General features: G+C 37.0%; 2 protein-coding genes across 4 annotated transcripts; both read right to left on the minus strand.

The window, feature by feature from the left end:
- Window positions 1-22: 22 nt before the first annotated feature.
- Window positions 23-8,821, minus strand: chrne (cholinergic receptor, nicotinic, epsilon). Its single transcript, XM_079607012.1, has 12 exons — window positions 8,301-8,821; window positions 7,669-7,802; window positions 7,295-7,339; window positions 4,695-4,804; window positions 4,454-4,609; window positions 4,226-4,329; window positions 3,205-3,405; window positions 2,938-3,052; window positions 2,733-2,847; window positions 2,437-2,644; window positions 1,525-1,658; window positions 23-1,399 (listed from the first exon to the last, which is right to left on the minus strand). Exons 1-12 carry the CDS (start codon window positions 8,368-8,370, stop codon window positions 1,232-1,234), a joined length of 1,560 nt encoding a protein of 519 aa, XP_079463138.1. The 5' UTR covers window positions 8,371-8,821; the 3' UTR covers window positions 23-1,231.
- Window positions 8,822-11,382: 2,561 nt separating this feature from the next.
- On the minus strand, window positions 11,383-14,572 carry LOC306995421 (uncharacterized protein). Of its 3 annotated transcripts, XM_079607016.1 has the most exons (7): window positions 13,998-14,572; window positions 13,830-13,904; window positions 13,371-13,497; window positions 12,905-12,946; window positions 12,722-12,796; window positions 11,775-11,834; window positions 11,383-11,499 (listed from the first exon to the last, which is right to left on the minus strand). In XM_079607016.1, the coding sequence occupies exons 2-7, from the start codon at window positions 13,884-13,886 to the stop codon at window positions 11,444-11,446; spliced, it is 417 nt and encodes a 138-aa protein (XP_079463142.1). In that variant the 5' UTR covers window positions 13,887-13,904; window positions 13,998-14,572; the 3' UTR covers window positions 11,383-11,443. The 3 variants fall into 3 exon arrangements, 2 of the variants coding, with proteins under 2 accessions (XP_079463142.1, XP_079463141.1); XM_079607015.1 differs by lacking the exon at window positions 12,905-12,946 and having other exon boundaries at window positions 13,628-14,572; XR_013796847.1 differs by lacking the exons at window positions 12,722-12,796; window positions 12,905-12,946 and having other exon boundaries at window positions 13,371-14,572.
- Window positions 14,573-19,791: the final 5,219 nt, after the last annotated feature.

The following is a 19,791-nucleotide window of genomic DNA, read 5'->3' on the forward strand; positions in this document are numbered from 1 at the left end:
GCAGGGTGTTTTTGTTTTTTTTCACACACAAAAAAGTGAATGATGCACTTTAACTTGAAAACTAACATTTAACTGCTGCTGAAGTCAGAGTTTACAAAGTTCCTTTGCAATATCCTCCACTTTTATATACAGACATAAACATATATTATACATATATATTAGTAATTGTTCTGTAATTTGTAACTATAAAGCTCTACGTTGTCTGAACCTTTATAAAGTAGCCTACAACTGCTCTCCGGAAAAAAATACGACTAAAGATGTCACTGGATTCTGTTTTTGTACTTTATTTACCCCTCAAGGGTGCTTATATTAGTACCTTAAAGGTATAGCATAGTAGGCTATTATCTAAAAAAAGTTCTGCCCCATAGACAGCTTTTGTACAATTTTTTTCCTGCAAGTGTGGTAGCTGAGCTCAAAAATGAATCAAATAGATCTCTATCTTGAATATCTCAGTTATTTTATTCTCTGTCTTTGGTGCATGTAGAAAATCAGAACAGCACAGTGCTTAATAAGGATTTAAAAGTGTTCTTACACGCAGACTTCAAAAAAAAATTCCTGTAAATTTGCAGTCAATATCTTAAGACGGTTTTAATTAGTGTGTGTGTGTAAAGCTTAAAATAAATAATAAACTATGTAAAATTGCATAAGTGAAATTAAACATTTTAAATGACAATAAAATACATAACATAGAACAAACAAAAATTAACATGCATCTCAATACTACTAATCCTAAATACTACAGTACAATCAGTTATAAAAAAAAGGGTCTGATGTAACACACTGTGAACAGTAACACACACTGTAAACAGAGATGATAACCTGGGTTGGGGCGTTGCAAAATGCAGCCACAGTGAACTAGACAACCAGTTGGTGTGAAATGAGCTGAAATCTTTAGCTAATTTATTCCTTGTTATTTCACTAATCCTTTTCTTTCGTTTTTTGCACAACTATAAGCAAAATGTACGTTCCTGTAAAACCCCCCCTAGTGTAAGTAATATTTAGTACAAAACGTTAATGCATGCATGGACAACCATAGTTCCAAATATCAAATATAAGACAAGATTTCATATCAAGTCGAACGATACCGTTCAAATCATGTACAGCTTGTTGTACTCTAACTCCAGATATAAAACTTGTGCTATTTTTTTATGTTCCAAATAAGCAGAAAGGAATTAGCTCTTTGCTCGTTCCATCTCTCTACCTGTTGGGCAGAGTCTTCAGAGCTTCTTCTCTACTCAGGTAAGTACTTTTTGTTCTCCCAAGGAAATGGATACTCAGGTGCCTGGTTAAAGTGACCCATGAGGAAGATGGCCACTGTTCCAACAGAGAATAGCAATAGGGCTACCCAGAAACAAACCTTGTCAATCATCTTTCCAATCAGCACCCAACTCTCCATCTCCTGAGAAAAAAAAGAGGAACAACATGATGAAAAACAAGATAAATAAAACAGTGTGTTGGTGGAGACGACCGCACTTATGATGTTTATGAAAGTGTTCTCTTGCTAGGACACAAACACACACTTACAGATCCGATGTCATTCTGCTGCTTAGTGGATTCAGCGATGAAGTTACAGGCATCCACACACTCTTTTATTTCTGGTGCTGTCTTTGCCAGACTCTTGTATAGATTTGCCGTACTGCTCACATCAATTTCATCCACTAGAGGGAGGCATGCACAAACACATTTGAAGCTACAACGGCATTAAATGTTTTACACACTACACCACTAATTGTTAAAGTCGGCATGAATTTTTTTTTTCTTCCATATTGTGACGTATAGCTGAGTAAAACGGCTTCTGGAATGAGAAAATTTTTTTAGGGCGGGACTGGGTTTTGTCCTCGGGAATTGATTGGATCATAGGAAGTTGGTGGTTGCTAACTAAATGGAAGCAGATCTGAATACCAGCTTACAATAAGTTCTGGAGGATATTTTGTCCCACCCTCTGCTGAGACATATGTCCTGAAGAGAACAAATGTCATTTCGAGGGGGAGGGGAGGTTAGTATTTTTGATTGAAGAGAGCACATGAATTAAAAAAATAATGATATGCATGGACATTTCCTTAAAATTGTATGGAACATTGCAGTGTTTATTATATATGATTTATCCATGCACATCATTATTTCTTTAAAATTCATGTGCGCTTATAATATTTAATCAAAATAACTTCCCCTCTGTCTTGTAACGACATCTCATCTCTTCTCTGATGAATTGTTTACTGACACGAGGACGGGACAACCTGTCACTCAGATTATATTCTGAGAAGTAGCAAACTAGTTAATTCCTAATGGACAAGATCAAGTTCCGCCCTACAAGAAGCCGTTCCACTTGGATACTTCCGTTTTATGCCAACTGACCACATGTATGCATCTGTAGTTCACTATATTCCTGTATAATAATGATTTCTTTAGGTAAGTGAATGTTTGAATTTATTTTACCAATTGAGCGCATGAGTCCATGTCTTTCTCTCTGTTTATCAAACATCATCTCACTGCGTGGCTGTTTCAAAACATATTCTTCTGCCCTCTGCATCAGCCCAAATGAACTGCGGCGCCTCTCCCTCATTTCATGCGTCCCTCCACCTGGCTCCTCCTCATCCACAAACGAGGCCATGCCAAGGAAACGAGGGACCACCACGAGGAAAATCTATTGGATAATCACAGACTCTTTTAAAATATAGACTATTTAAAGTATAATTATGAAAAAGGATAGGACAAAACACACATAAACGCACATGTTTGATGGTGTGCGACATGTTGTGTGTACTAGGACTGCGGAGGGAGAAGTTGAGGACAATAATGCAGTTGGTCACGATCAGTGTGGTCATACTCATGACGAAGATTAAATACCTTTAACAAAGCAAGAAAGAGTGGAATTAAAGCCAGTAAGACTGATAAAACTTGGTTTAAAAATTCAGCTGTCTACACACTGACACTCACTTGCCAATAAGAGGCACGGAAAGTGACGTTTCTGGAATCTTCTGAGCAATCAGGATGAGAAACACAGTCTGAGCCAACAGTACAGAAATGGACACAGTCAACTTCTGCCCTCCAGCTAAAAGAGACCGAAAGAAAGATAAACAGTGTACAGAGACAGACAGAGGGTGTACCACTACCAACACTGTAAGACAAATAGAAAGGGATCTTAATACTGTATTTTAGGCATACTTAATACTGTATTTTAGGCATATCTACACATGCAAACACCTTTTGCAGGTAGAAAAAAGGCCAGAACAACCAGAGAGGAGATAAGAGAGCAGGGCAGGATGATGTTGATGACGTAGAAGAGTGGTTTCCGCTGGATGATAAGGTTGAAATACACCTCCTGGTACTCTAGGTCATCGGGGGAGTAACGTGAGTCTGTCATCTTACGGGCGGGACGGTGCTTGATTGCCCACTCCCCGTTTTCTATGAGAACAATTAGAGCATCAGAAGAAAGACATGTGATTGGATGAACTTTCCTCTTAGTATTAAAGGTGATGTAATAATTGCTTTGTAGTGATGTGTTTGTTGTACAACTGAAAAATTATATATATATATATATATATATATATATATATATATATATATATATATATAAAATTACACACTCCCTATTTTATCTGTTCTTGATTTATATTTTTGAATTTAAGAGATTCATCATTATTATTTTTAATCGGTTCATTGACATTTTTTGTAACACATTTTGAATAAATTACACTACCGTTCAAAAAATTTGAGGTCTATAATTTGTTTTCATGTTTTTGTGTGCAAGTCTCTTATGCTCACCAAGGCTGCATTTAAAAAAAATCAAATATACAGTAAAAAAAACTGTTTTCTATTTGAATATATTTAAAAATTTAATTTATTGATGTAAAGCTGAATTTTCAGCATAATTTCTCCACTCTTCAGTGTCACATGATCATTCAGAAATAATTTTAATATGCTGATTTGGTGCACAAGAAACTTTTCTTATTATTATCAATGGTATAAACAGTTTTTGTTTAATATTGTGGAAACTGGGATGTGTTTTTGCAGGATTCTTTAATGAACAGAAATTTCAATAGAACAGCATTTATTTGAAATAAAAATATTTAGCAACAGTATAAATGTCTTTACTGTGACTTTTGATCAAATCAAGTCTGTCCTTACTGAATAAAGGTATTAATTTCTTTAAAAAAAAACCTTGGTGATCTCAAATTTGTGTCTTAAGTGTTTGTCTGTGAATAATAAATCGTAAATTGTGCACCTGTGAAGGCCTCAGGATCGATGTCCACCCACTCAATAGGCTTTCCTGTATCTGCATCTTCTGCCAATACCATAATAATTTCCTTTGCACTGTATGTCTGAGACCTGTAGATGTAAAATAAAATACATCTAGCTTTAAATAAAAATAAATAATAAAAATGAAAAAAAATCATGAATCTCCATGAACCCATAAGACTTGCATTAAACCCAAATCTCACTCTGTGCCAACCTGAAGACTAGTGTGCAGTTCTGCCAGTCAAAAGGGAAGTAGGTGATCTCAATGGCACAGGTACTACGGTAGATGGCAGGGGGAAGCCAGTACATGGAGCCGTCACTCGAAATCAACACATTAGCGTAGTATGCCACATCAAACTTGCCATCAATGCTGTGAAGAGAGTAAAAAAAGAGGTCATTTTTCAAGTGACAAGAGAGAAAATATTGGAAAACTTACTCTTTTACGGCTAACTCACTTGTTTTCCAAAACTATGTCTGGTAGCCACACAGTGTTGTATGGCACACGGATCGTATCAATGCCGTGATATTCAGATGTATTCCATGCAAGACGGTAATCCTGCCATTGCTAAAGAGCAGAAACATGAAAGAAGAAAACGTGAATTAGCAGGAAATAGAACAGAAAAAAGTACCGTGTTATAAGACATTTTAGATTATAATCGTGAACAAATGGAGCAAAAATAGGAGAAAATTGTTAAGAAAAAAATTCAAGTAAATATGGAGAGATGATGCAAAGGAATAAGAAAAAGCAAGAAAAAAGTACTGTACCTAAATATGTTACATCTTGAAATATAAGATAATTAAGTTAAAATTATTTATTTGAAGAATCTTGAAGGCCATTCACACAAAACAAGTTTTTGTATCCTACTGCACTGCGTTTCTATTGTTTTTCTGTAAACACACAAGACAGACGTCTTTAAACAAGTTTTGACAAAGGTTTTGATAAGTGTTCCAGGGAAAAGTCAGATGTCACGGCTCATGAATTCACTGTCTTTTCCTTGTCTCGTGTGATCGTTGTGTTGTGTGTATCATTAGTGTGGGTGTGTCCTCTCATCACCACTGATCATCTACTCGTGTATTCTCTGTGACTGGTGTCCTCTGTTGTCAGAGCGTTGTGGTGTTCCCGGTGTTTGTTCCTGTCCCGTTTTGGCTGTCTCCTGTGATCTTCGTTTCCCGTTGGATTGTTCATCGTGTCTTCGTCGTCGGTATTCTTCGTCACTTCTCTGGATTTGGACTTCAGCTTCATTCACCATCCACCACCAGCCCGGTTGCTCATCGAAGTCCCTGCGTCACTCTCCCGCCCCAGTGTGTCGCATTGTGTGGACCTGACCAACTCTGTTTATTCTAGGGCTGCGCAATATATCGAATTTATCGAAATATCGCAAATGTATATATCGCAATATCCATATCGCAACAGCTTGCAATAAATGGGGTCATGAACAAAATACTTCTTTTTTTTTTTTTTTGCTTTAATAAGTATCAGGATATATTTAATTCATACAGTGAAAACTAAGCAATGTTTTATTTTTATATTTTATGATTCAGTATCTTTTATTAAATAAATCTAATGTAGGATAACCTGAAACCCTGTGGTTTACACTGATGTTATAATAACACTTCTTATGCTACAGTAAAAAAGTATGCTACATTTTAAATATATTTTAAAGATAATTTAAGTTTATTTTACACACTTTAAGCATTATCGTATCGCATATCGAATATCGCATTTTTTAAGGAGTTATCACATATCGCATTTTTCTTCAATATCGCACAGCCCTAGTTTATTCCTAATAAACATACCTTTTACCTGCATTTGCCTTCTCTCTCTTGTTGTCATGACATCAGACCTCTCTCTTGTGATGTATGCCTGACTTCTATAATCAATCAAATCTGCTTAAAGGGATAGTTCACTTTGAAATTAAATTTTGGTATGTTTTAGCTTACCTGAAGTGCATCCAAGATGTAGGTGTCTTTGTCTCCGCAGTAGTTTCAATTTTGATATTTTTAGGTCAAACCGTTCTTGTCTGTCAGTCATATAATGCAGGTATATAGGTACTGTCTCCAAAAGCATGCAGAGATGTCTCTAATAGCATGCAGAGAAAAGTCCAAATTAAAAAATTCCCCATCGTAAGTGCACATTGATGGCCTAAGACACGAAACAAGCGGTTTGTGTGATAAAACGAACAGTATTTATATCGTTTTTATCTCTTTTACACAACGACGTCCAAGTGATCTGTTTACGTAGTCTGCGTAAGCGCCGGAATGCTCCGGAAGTGGTCTCCCGGATGAGTTTGCGCGAGCTTACGTAAATGTATTTTTTTTAGATCGGTTTAAACATCCCGGATAAGCGCAAACTAGTACCATTTCTATTAGCCGTCCTACCTACAAATCTCTGTTCTGTGCATAGGTTCTGGTGTAAACAATGAGTGACGTACACGCGCGAGAGATCACTTCCGGAGCCTTCCGGCGCTTGCGCAGACTAAGTAAACAGATCACTTGGACGTGGTTGTGTAAAAGAGATAAAAACAATACAAATACTGTTCGTTTTATCACACAAACCGCTTGTTTCGTGTCTTAGGCCATCAATGTGCACTTACGATGGGGAATTTTTTAATTTGGACTTTTCTCTGCATGCTATTAGAGACATCTCTGCATGATTTTGGAGACAGTACCTATATACCTGCATTATATGACTGACAGACAAGAACGGTTTGACCTAAAAATATCAAAATTGAAACTACTGCGGAGACAAAGACACCTACATCTTGGATGCACTTCAGGTAAGCTAAAACATACCAAAATTTAATTTCAAAGTGAACTATCCTCTTTTTTTTTTCTTTTTTTTTTTTACAATGGACTGCAAGCTCTCAAACTGCCTCCATCCAATCAACAACCATTGAAGAGAAGAGAGTACTATCCCTACATTGTTTTCTTATTCAAAGATCTGTTTCACTCTAATACATGAAAAGATCTGTCGTTAGTTTTGTTAGATTGCAACTTTAAACGTAAAAACATTTTTTGTGTGAGCGGCCCCTAGGAGGTTGCATAAAATACTTACAATCTCAATCCAAACATTTGTAGTGAGAGTCTCTGCTTTTTCATTCTGTTCAGGGAAGAAAAGTTTCTAAAATGTAAATAGTCTCTAGCTGTTGCACTGTGCACAGTCCACATTGAATATATAATTGAATTACCATATCTAGAAATGAAACTAAAATATTTTAGTAATATTTAGATAATGTTTGTATAGTAGGCCTATACTAACAATGATGTAGCCTACATGCACATTTCTAAAACAGATTTGATGTTATTTGTGATATTTCAGCTTACATTTATTTTTACTGCTATTTAGATCACCGATATAATGTAATGATCTACAGGTCTGTTTACTAAAAACTCACAATACTTGGTACTGTTGGCAGGGAGATTAGTTACCAAGGAGATGAGGTTGGTAAGGGTTAACTTGACTTGAACCTTCACTTTTTCATCAATGTTTCTTGCAGGTCGAATATTTTTATTGTAGTTCTTAAACTTATCTGCAATCAACTGCCTCTCCTCATTTCCACTGACTGCAAAATAAAAAAATTAAAGATAAAATTAGCTTTAAAACTTACTAACAAAAACATTGTTAGTAGACATATTGAATAAATTAGTGAAAGTGTGAAAACGGAGTTTAGAGAATTTATTACTAAAAGTTAACATCGTAATATTTAAGATTTCCTAGGAAGATTATAAATTATTCAGCCGTTTTCATTCCATTGTAATATGTTACAAGATTCCAAATCATAACATAATATACATTAGCCATTTAATACTTTACTGACTCAGCACTGTAAACCCAATAAAGTACAGTAGCTTACACTGCAGCAACACCTAAACACAATGTTAATGTTTGTAACAGCTTCATATTACATTTTTATATTATTAAATATCCACAAGTTAGAAAGGACCTTTATAAAATATACTGCACTTCAATATAAAGCTGCCCGTGGTCACAGTGCAGTGGCAAGTGTGATAAAGACGGAGAGCCAAGTCAGTCACTGTTTAAAGTACACAAGAGCACATACCTTGAAATACTAATACAGTGGCCACGAACGCAAAAGCAAACACACACGCCCTGCCGAACCGGTCGGCCATGGTCGCCAAAAGACGGTCTTGAAAGTTGGTAACAAAGAGACAGACACGTTACTTTCCAGCCGTCAGTAGCCAAGCTGTCTCTCTTCTCTTCGGTGCTACAGCTGTCACTGCACGAGGCTCGAGTTACAGCGCTCAAGAGCGCTCTTAAAGTCACATTCACTAATCGCCAATATCATAACAGCACTAATAATAATAAGCAAAAAATATTCAGATTATGTAGGCTACTTCTCAAGTACGACTGTAAGTGATCTCAGATATAATGAATAGAGCCAAAAAGATGCTGAAAGAAGCGTGAATTTCAGGTGCCAGTCGCTTTGGTTCACTCAACTGCTGCGCGAGCCCATGATGATCGTGCATTTCGAGTATCATAATGGCTTAATGATGATACGTATAACGGTTATTGATAGCGTTGTTTAGCCGTAGGGAATTGTGTTTCAGTCTGAAGAAATGATAAGCAATGTCAACAGGTGTACGGGTGGGGAGGGGGGCTTTAGGGCCATAGTGTTGATGTCTCCAATGGGCCATGCACATGGGTATAAATAACCAATGCTCTGCTCTGTAGATCACTGGAACAAAGTAAATGCAGGGGTTATGGAGCCAATGGTGTGTTGTGTTGTTGTTGTATTAGCCAATTTGCCTATACACTCTAAGAAAAGTCTGTAAAAAAATAGGCCCCCAATGTACTAAATATGAAGGATTTTTCCGTATTGATTTTTCACTGTTTTTTTACTTGTAATTTTAATTACGCATTGCATAAAATAACAGATGTCCAGGCAGAAAATTGCCAGTACCTTTCCTTTTTCTACAGATTTTTTTCTCACATTGTGTACATGGGGACCAAATGTCCTCACAAGAATATAAAACTTGAAATCATCTTATATTGTCATGTCTTTATGAGGAAAATATAAACACAATAGGGTTTGGCGGTAGGGGTAGGGGACAGATAATATTATAGCTCAGTATCAAACATTTTCTATTGACCAAATAAAGGTCAATAGAAAAATGTGTGTGTGTGTGAGGGAGCAACGAGAGCTGTTTAAAGTTTCTTTTTGTTCTCAGAAGGTAAAAATCTCAACGGTGAGTGATGAGAGATGTCTGAGTGGTGAGCTCATGTACAAAACTGTCCTGCATGTCAGGTTTTAAATGATTTATTAGGCCCAGCACACACTATGATAGCTGACACTATAGGTCAGTTATAAAGAATGTCTGCACACCATAGAGAGCATTTCAAATAAAATAGCCACCATGATCTACTGCAAGATGTTTCAATAATCTTATGCACACAGACTTTCATAACAGGAGAGGTCAGGCTCTTTGATGCCATTTAAATTAGATTACGGAATCATGTTGTTTATTTCATGGATTTTTGTTTTATTTACATTCTGTATGAGCCAACTGGCATCGATGCATTGCTTGGCCAGTTGCTGGCCACTGGGCTTAAGTGGTACAAGGTACATGAGCTTAAGTGTTACTGGATTGCAAAGCTTGTTGGTGGGTTTACCGGAGCATGAATTCCTGTCTCCTTTGTATACTATTAATATGACCTGAAATTGAACCGTGTTCTATGTGGGTAACCGGAAACTCCACATCCGGGGAAACGTGACACACTGTCTTTGCCAAATGAGAATGTCAAAGATGTATGTAATAAGTGTCGTGAGCAGTGACTTTTTGTCTTAATTTTCTAAATGTGTCTTACCAAAATGTATTCATCATATTGGATTAATCTCACCATGAGCATGTAGTAAACATCCCAAATTGTTAGATGAAAAGCCTCCTGCACAATGTTGGTAGATACAATGGTTGCTTGCATACCCCCACCACCTCCTCAATTCCACATTTATTATTTAAGTAATGAATAAATATATTAAAAATAGTCCAGCAGGGGGAGCTCTGCTACACTCAAATAAAGGTTCTTCAATGGTTCTTTGCATATAAGCCAGAACAACTTGCACTTAGCTTTGGTTTTAATTATTAACCATGATTCATTTTGTGATTCCAGAAATTTCAAGAATTGTATGTTTATTTAAACAGTAGTTATTTAAAAGAAATATATTGCATCTTGATTTTGTCCGTTTTTAGCATTTTCATTTAGATTATAGTTTAAAGTAAAGTAGAGTAAAGTAAAGTATAGTATAGTTATAGTAAATTGAAATACCTTTAAAGGGTTAGTTCAATCAAAAAGAAAAATTCTGTCAGTAATTACTCACCCTCATGTCGTTCCAACCCCGTAAGACTTTTGTTCATCTTCGGAACACAAATTAAGATAATTTTGATTCAATCTGAGAGCTGTCTCACTAAACCATAGGCTTCTATTGTAATTGAAACTTGCCAGCTAGAAAGTTAGTATAAATATTGTAAAAATAGTCCAAGTGACTACAGTGGCTCAACCTTAAGTTTATCAAGCCACGTGAATACTTTTTGTGCGCCAAAAAAAAACAAAAAAAAAACAACTTTATTCAACTATTCATTTTCTTCTGTGTGGGCCTCTGAGTGAGTTCAGGTAGGCTTGCTATTGGCGAAGCTGGTCGTGTGTGATGCTGGCCAATAGTGAGCCTACGTTCTGACGTACAACCCAGAAGCGCTGCGCTGTTACACTATGCGAACTCAATTTAGTTGTTGAATATGTAAAGGTAGAAACTTACATAATTGTATATATTAATAAAGAAATTGTGCATATTTGCTACAGAAATACGTACAATAGAATTGTAGCATCGTTTTTAAAATACGTTTATTTAAACCATTTAATGTACATGTAAAAGTGCACATGTAATTATGAGGAATTTATAGATTTTATTTATTAGGAATTAATCAAATATTTGTTTTAAATAAATATGACAAATAAAAATAAATGAATCATATTAATGAAACTTTCCATTGCATGTAAATTACCGGTAGTGCTAAAAAAACAACAATAATGGCATAACCATAAATGTGTTTTTGTAATTATTAAATCATATTTGAATAAATATGCTAAACTCTATTTTAAAAACATCAAGGTAATGTCATGCGCCCCTGAAATAACCAAATACTCATCACTCTCTTCCTGAAATCAGAGTCTTTAAGAAGCGTTTCCTCAGTAGGAGAAGTATCTCTCTCTCTCTACTTTTCGTAGCAGAACCTCCAGTGTTTCTGCAATTAGAGAGCACCAGTTACACACCTCAGCATTGACGGTGAACCAACTCTAGGATAAGGTTAAAAGTAGCCTAATGTTAGGGTAATCTATTAACTACAGACCCATCTAATTGGAGGAAAATTTAACTTTACACCGTAATTCACTTATATCCCAAAACGCTTGATTTAGCGTTTATTTAGATATAAAGGAAGAAGTCAGTATCAATATGTACTCGTTTTCTTTTTATAAATTACATTCGATGCATTTTTTTTTTAGACCTATAAAAATGTACCTTTATGCTCGCTCTTCATTGGGTCATTCCAAGAAGCCCTTGCAGATGTTTGTCTCTCCTCTAAAAAAGTTATGTAATGTTATACAAAAAGCACTCGACTTTGAAACTACACCAGAATTATCCTGTGTGGGAAAAGGTCTATAGTATGCAAAATTTGATTCCTCATGATATGACCTATTTAACAATGTTATTTTGTTGCATACGCAATGTTATTATCATTGCCTCATCTCACTTCTAACATCAGTTACTTTCAATTCAATCTAGTCAATCCAAATATAGTTTACAGATGTCGAATGCAAACTAAATTTTTAATGGTAAATGCTCCCACTCATCAAGATCTGCAAACATGATAAAAACACAGTTGTCAACTTGAACCTTGGAAAACATCATATTGAGACAAATTCACTAAACGGATGCGCCACTTTTGCCTGTGATATTTTACTACAAAAACCTGTCTTAGTAGTCACCAGGAGAATGTTTTAAGCAGTTGCAGTCTGAGTATTTCAATCAAGTCATTCTGTACAACTAATTTTATAAATCTGACAAATTATTCTTAAATCATTTAAAATAATATATTTATCGTGTAAATTACGCTCTAAAAAAATGCTGGGTTGTTTCAACCCAATTTTGGGTCAAATATGGACAAACCCAGCCATTGGGTTACATTTTTAAATTACATTTTTAACCCAACGTTTGGGTTTGTCCATATTTGACCCAAAATTGGGTTGAAACAACCCAGCATTTTTTAGAGTGAAAAAATAAGTTTCTGTAGAGATCATGGCAGCAATAATTTATCCAATAATGATTTCCATTGCCTGATTTGCATATTACTTTAGTCAATTTGGCTATAAACCAGCAGACAGTGTACACAAAAATGTCAGTGGGTGCAATTCATTCTTAGTGAATTCACCCCATAGTGTTTGGTTAAATCATTTATTCAATTCTACCTTTAGGTAAATCATGTGATCGGGAGGCATCTGAATGGTCACAGGTTGGATTTTGGGAAGAATCTTTGACTTTTTCTATTTGAGTATACAAAGACAAAAAGAAAGAATTACAGGTAATTGCAGAAAATATATTTGATGTACTCATGGTACCGTGTACTGTTTGATGTGTTTCTACTAATGTACTTGGTTTATGTTGGGGCGGGATGGGAAGTTTTGCCTCTGGTGCTGTATCAAAGAAAAGTAAAATAACAAATATGTTTCAGTGGGGGAAATTTTCATTTTAAACATTCATTTTAAGGAATTTATTTAGTTGTTTTTAGTAAGCATACAAAACCTTTGTCTGGCCTTTTCTCAACAATTGTTGCTTTTTTTTTTAGGAAATTGTCCATCTAAATATATATAGCATACATTTTTTGTTATTTACTTTAAGTTGAATTTGAATGGCCATTTGTTGAATGGTATTTACAACGGTACCTTGATGCTTTCTTTTGCTCAGTGGTTACTCATCTAAATAGATCACACATTATTAATGTGCAGTTAGCAATGTATTCTTTGAAAGTTGATAGTGATCTGACTTTTTCTGTTTCACTATCAGAAGATCTTAATGGACACACAATACTTAGAAGGCTGAAACTAAAGTAATGCATACCATCGCTGCTGTCATCATATCGGACAGGTTTTTGTTGTTGGCCTTTTTGCGTAGGTGTCAACCTCACTGTCCACAGCAGAATGGTATTCTGCTGCTTTGCACCACTTGAGGGCCTTCGCAAAATTGTCTGGAAAAAAAGTCATAAAGCCAATGGTATAAAAGCCATTGGTAAAACAATTAAAATATAATCATAATGTACAATCAGATAATTAAATGTATCCTCAAATAAATTAAACATTACTAGTATTTGCCAATACATGGATTGTCCTTGAAATCCACTTGTCTTCATCAGGAATTTCTTCATTTTTTGCCCTTTTACTGAAGGTGGCCAATAGCTGTATTGTTGCTACTAGTGAAGTCAGAGACATTGTTAAAATATTTATATACATTTCTTCATTTTAATATTTTTTATCCAGATTATATTGTTGATGTGGAAGGTTTTGAAAAATGTTCTTGCACCCCATTTTCCCGGTGTGTCCAGCACTGTGCTACAATGCCAACCGTCGACTCCTCCATAAATTCAACGATGAAATACTACATATTAAGGAAGGGATGAGGAAGGTCAGTAATTTGCCAAAACCATTGTGTATTGCATCTCAAAGAATATGCACATTAAAGTTCTCCTACATTGTTATAAAAGATTTACTGCTGTAAGCTGGCCATGAGTGTCACGGTGTCTCCATTTTCAATCTTGATTGCTCTCTTTTCAATTAGTTTTTTTGGGATCCACATCCACCTCACTGTTGTTTGTTTTTTACTGTAGTTATACACTTCCAGAAAAAATTAGTGGCAGGGCTCCATGGACAATGGTACAGGATTATGATATATTCTGCAAAGAACATGTCCGTCCATCTTTCTCCTTATCATTTGTGATCTCGCAGCCATTGTTATCGTCTAGAATGAATGCTCTATCCTTACTCTTCTTTGTTGTTTTCAATTGTGAATGCACGTCTTTCCTCAATCATGTTGGCAATCTGGCTAAGAGGGTGTGTTCCACTTCGTACCATCTTCTTGATCGAAGGTATGTTTCAAATTGAAATGCATGCACTGCAGTTGTCCAGACTCCAGACCATTGGAGTTCAATTAAAATTGAACAGCATCATCAGTAATATGAGGAGCATTGAGTGGATGTTGTACACTATGAACTAATTTCCGTAGAGCTCTCGTCCTCTGCTGACAAAGTAGCTCAGCAAGCATATTGCTTTTTGACCAGTGTTGTTGGGGAAACTAAAAATCACATTGCCACACCGAATGCCAAGAAATGTAGGCACATGTCATGCCCAAGAATTCCTTTCAACAAAAGCTTGCCTGTATACAGCATGAATTGACGGAATTCCGTTGCCTTCCATCTCTCAAGCTCATCCAGGCCTCGAGGGGTCCGAGAAAAGATGGAAGGAATTTGACTCCGTAGTAGCTGAAGCCATGGCTGAAGCAACCTGAGTCTCTCGCGAGAAGTGAATTCCGATTCTCTGTTTCAGCGCATGCGATTGGCCGTTCGCTGGTGATGTCACTCTTTCATGAGCGCGCGCGCGCCTCCGGAGTCCGGATCCGGAGAGAGAGGAGTCCAGTGTCGACCGTCTATGGAGTCGACGGGGAACGTTGATGAGTGTCATCGTCAGGAAGGTAATTTAATCATGTTTGCAATGTTATCATAAATGCATGTTAACAAATAGTATGTCTTGCATAATGGCCATCATATATGTGGTGCTTGCTTCTGTTATCTGGGCCGCTCTTCCCCTCGTCGGGCCATTAATGGCGCTTTTGCGTTCAAGTCATCACGTATAGATCGTATTTACGAGTTGAACGCCACCACAATGTCGTAAATACCAGTGGGAAGCTCGGGATTTTCTCTAAACCCCGATCTTTAGGAGTTGTGGGCGTGTCACTCAGAAACATGGCGGAATGCCAAGGTATTTACATAGACAGTATAAGATGGACACAGCGACCCCATATATTTCAACGGAGAAAAGTTTTTTTATTTTTTTTATTTATTCAAATTTACATACAAAATAGGTATTGAACAAACAGTATTTCAACGGAGAAAAGTGAAGCCCATTTGAAGCACTCACTTCCTGATCGCCAGGCGTACTGCGCAGGCTCAAACTGAGCTTGGTGACGTGAGCAACGTGTCAGACAGCTGTAGGTCTTCTCATAGACAGTATGGGTTCTTCTAGTAGCTGTGCCAAGAGAAATCGGAATCATTCCCTTCCGAATCTTGCAGAAACGGAGAGTGTGAGTATTAGCTGTCCATGAGCTAGCAGCAGGAGCAACTTTATCACTCTCTATGGGCTTCGTTAGCCTATTTTTACAAAAACTGCTTCTACGGGGCCATAACGTAAGATACAAGGTACTGGAGCCTTTTATACATTTTCGTGTTTCTTTAGAAATAAATAATGAACAAATGGAGTCTTTAAACGCCTCAGATGTAAAGTTATTCGCTGTCAAAGTGACGCCAAAATGAATGGGAGTCAATGGAAAGCTAACAGCAGGCTCCCAGTCATAAACAACCAATCAGAGCCAGGAGGAATGTCTTAGCAGTGTCAATCAAGCTTGTTGTGTACGCGCTGATCACACCCCTCTCTTGCACAGCGCGTACTGTCATTCAAAATAAAGATTGCCGGTAGGGATGTCCCGATACCACTTTTTCCAGACCAAGTCCGATACCGATACTTTAATTTTTGGTACTTGCCGTTACCGATACCTGTATTTTTAATTTTAAATTAATTTTAAATTCATGCATTTGTAATTTTTAAAAGTATTGGTAGAGAAACCAAAAGAATATCAATCATATTAGTTGTTTATTAAATTTAAACTTAATTTGTTCATCAAATATATATTTAATGCACTGCATATTCATTACTGTATAAATTAAATATAGATGGATCTTTTTGTAAAGTTAAAAAAAGGTAGCCTATTTAGTCAAGAGCAGTGAGTAATTTATTTGTCCTTTGTTTGATTAACATTAAAACACAGCAGCAGATTAATTAAACTGCTGCACCTTTAAGACCGAACGCACGGACCCCATTTGAATATACCGTCTATGTTCACTTGAGATATAACAGACTTTGTTTATTAGGATACTGGTCAAGACGGGCGTTTTTACATAGTTTTGTGTGAATTCATCCGTACAAGCGCAAGACGTGAAAGACATTAAAGGGGTGGTTCAGGATTTTGGACATCGGACCTCATTTTCAAGTTAGCCTGGTTGTTATTCATCAGTGGAGACAGTTTTCAAAAAAAATCATCCAGTCCTTCCAGTTGCATAGTTTGCCGATGCTAGGCTAGCGCGAGTCAACGGTATCTGTGCTAGCCTGCCATTAAAAGCAGTTTTACCCACTCCAAAGTACACCAAAAGCAAATAAATTATAACGCCAGACTGTCGATGTAAATGTCTATTGAGAGAATAATGTTAGAAATCAAAGTACCGGTCCGGTACTCTTACATCTCAATGATCGCATTACATTTACAGGAACTAGTTTCTCAGCAGCGGCGGAATTTTACTTTGCTCCGGTTAGTAGTACTGCGCCGAAAAGTAAACACAGAACAGAAGCGCGCGCACTACAGACGGGACGTCTAGCTAGCTAGTAGTAGCCTTGAACAACGATATTGAAAAACATTCGATTATAAACTAAGGAATTGGCAACATGTGATTCGTTGTGCATTTCGAAATTGTAAAAATAAACCAAATAGATGGTCATGCAAAAAGTTTCCACAAATTTCCATTGAGAGATCCAGAAAGGAACCAACTGTGACTTCTTTCTGCTGGCTTGGACAACGAGACACCGGCAGAGACTATTAAAGTTGCGAATTTGTAGTGATTATTTTAGACCAGACGACTTTGAAAAACCCCATAATCGAAACGTTCATAAGTCACTGACAAGGAATGCAGTTCCAGCCGTCTTTCCATATGAACCAACAGCAGATGAACAGGTAATAACTTTTGTTAGGCTACTATAGCTATCTATTAAGCTAGTCCCTTTCGTAACTTATAGAATGACAATGACAGCGTTAGTGGAGATAACGTTACAGTTCAATTTCTGCCCTTTTAGTATCCATCTCGATTAGTTCTTCGTCTGTGTATTCCGGCTCATACATGTACGGTTCGTTGAATAAAACACATTCCTCGTCTCCAAAGTCTGAAACATTGGCATGGCTTTCAAACGTGGCCATAGTCCTATGTTGATTTCTTAGTGAAATATACTCTGCTTCTGTAGTGATGAGTGTCAGCGGCAGGTAAATACACTTGCGTCATGTGGAGACTCGGTTGCCTAGGTAACTTAATATCACTCCGCCGCTGCTGTAGACTGTGCTAATAAATACAGGGAACAAAGTGTAACTATTGCAATGCAATGAAAGGGTAGTTTGATTTCTAACATTATTCTCTCAACAGACATTTACATCGACAGTCTGCCGTTATAATTTATTTGCTTTTGGTGTACTTTGGAGTGGGTAAAACTGCTTTTAATGGCAGGCTAGCTTATACCGTTGACTCGCGCTAGCCTAGCATCGGCGAACTATGCAACTGGAAGGACTGGATGAAATTTTTTGAAAACTGTCTCCACTGATGAATAACAACCAGGCTAACTTGAAAATGAGGTCCGATGTCCAAAATCCTGAACCACCCCTTTAATAATAAGCTACATGCCTCGTTTTACTTTCTTTGCCATTGACATCCGATGGAAACTACAAACTTTCCACTGACGTCTGATGCGCTCGACCAGCTCGCACGGCGTCTGTGCCGGGCGCGCTCAATCCATTGCGCGTTTTTCTCTTATCAGCTCGCGCACTACAGCTATATAGGCGTTACTATATTCTGTTTAATATTTCAATAATAAGATATATTTACTTCATAAACAGCCTTCCTTTTTATCCCCATTATAATTTCTGTTGTCAGTGTTTTTTGTCTGGACACAAACACTGTACACACGCTGCCTGATTTCGGTTGTTGGTATCGGGGCATTTTTACGAGTACATGAGCTCAGTATCGGACCCGATACTGGTATCGCTATCGGTGCATCCCTAATTGCCGGTGTGCCCCAGCTGTGCTAATGGCGGACAAACAACCAAAACTGCCAATTTCTCAAGTGGCACCTGCTCATACAACAAAGACGTGTAAACAGAAAAAGACCGATGAAGATAAACAAGCGAAAAAGAAAGAATTATAGACCGAGCCCGAAATAAAAGGAGGGTGAACATTGGAGCGGCTTTTCATAGGTGGAGGGAGCTAACGTTACGTGTCCTGATTAAAAACCGATGCAGAGTTAGACACATTTCTGCTTGACAAGTAAGTATCCTTGCTTGATTTGTTTCATTTTATAAGAACTACACGCTGTGGGGGTGAATTCCTCGTCGTTGCCCATTGACTCGGTGTCAAAACTCTAGCCGCATAATAACATACAGATAAAATGTCACGCACTGTGCAAACCAACAATTCAAACCTACTAATTTTGTCATGTTGCTGAAATAATGTACTAGCAAACCTTATCTAGCATTACATATCGCTAGAATAATTACTTGAATACTGTAACGTTAGTTACCGTTATATTATCTTACTAGCTATTTATAACTTATATAAAGAGTGCAACGTTATAAAGTTACATTACATGTATTGCAAAATACGTAATGATTTGAGGACCAAGTTTGTTGTCAAAGTATGGGCAGGCCATAGTCAATGTAAAGCATATTGTTGATGTTTCGTCCCTACCAGTGAATGTGCCATAACTGTTTATACGCCGTCATCGGTGGCCCTTCTTACTAGCCTGCGCGTTCACGGAGGAGCTGTGGAGGGAGGGCTGTAGCGCAGCAGAGAGCAAGGGGTAGTGATGATAGGGGTTCCTTCCTATAATCGTTTTTTTTTTTTTTTTTTTTTTTTCATACTTTCCTATCATGGTTAAAAGGCAAAAGATATTCTTTAAACTGATGGCAGTTAAGCTCCATCCACAAAAAAATTGAGTTCAAGTCCCGGGTCATGTTTTTTTTTTTCTTTTTTTCTCATACTTTTGGGATTTTGACGACAGGTCCCGGGTCATCGTTTTTTTTTTTTTTCATACTTTCCTATCATTGTTAAAAGGCAAAAGATATTCTTTAAACTGATGGCAGTTAAGCTCCATCCACAAAAAAAATGAGTTCAAGTCCCGGGTCATGTTTTTTTTTTTTTTCATAGTTTTGGGATTTTGACGACAGGTCCCGGGTCATCGTTTTTTTTTTTTTTCATACTTTCCTATCATGGTTAAAGGGGTGGTTCAGGATTTTGGACATCGGACCTCATTTTCAAGTTAGCCTAGTTGTTATTCATCAGTGGAGACAGTTTTCAAAAATGTTCATCCAGTCCTTCCAGTTGCTTAGTTCGCCGATGCTAGGCTAGCGCGAGTCAACGGTATAAGCTAGCCTGCCATTAAAAACTGTTTTACCCACTCCACAG

This window comes from Phoxinus phoxinus (assembly GCF_949152265.1).
Source record: "Phoxinus phoxinus genome assembly, chromosome: 3".
Classification (NCBI taxonomy): domain Eukaryota; kingdom Metazoa; phylum Chordata; class Actinopteri; order Cypriniformes; family Leuciscidae; genus Phoxinus; species Phoxinus phoxinus.

Bases quoted from the DNA above. Each gene is read 5' to 3' on its own strand.
- chrne (XM_079607012.1), bottom strand. From the start codon at position 8,370: ATGGCCGACCGGTTCGGCAGGGCGTGTGTGTTTGCTTTTGCGTTCGTG. The intron at 7,803-8,300 runs GTATGTGCTCTT...TTTATTTTGCAG, and splicing joins CACTGTATTAGTATTTCAAG to TCAGTGGAAATGAGGAGAGG. The intron at 4,330-4,453 runs GTTGGCACAGAG...TTACATCTACAG, and splicing joins AACTGCACACTAGTCTTCAG to GTCTCAGACATACAGTGCAA.
- LOC306995421 (XM_079607015.1), bottom strand. From the start codon at position 13,759: ATGTATATAAATATTTTAACAATGTCTCTGACTTCACTAGTAGCAACA. The intron at 13,498-13,627 runs GTATTGGCAAAT...CTTTTTTTCCAG, and splicing joins GGATTTCAAGGACAATCCAT to ACAATTTTGCGAAGGCCCTC. The intron at 11,500-11,774 runs GTACATTTTTAT...CTCTAATTGCAG, and splicing joins AATGAAGAGCGAGCATAAAG to AAACACTGGAGGTTCTGCTA.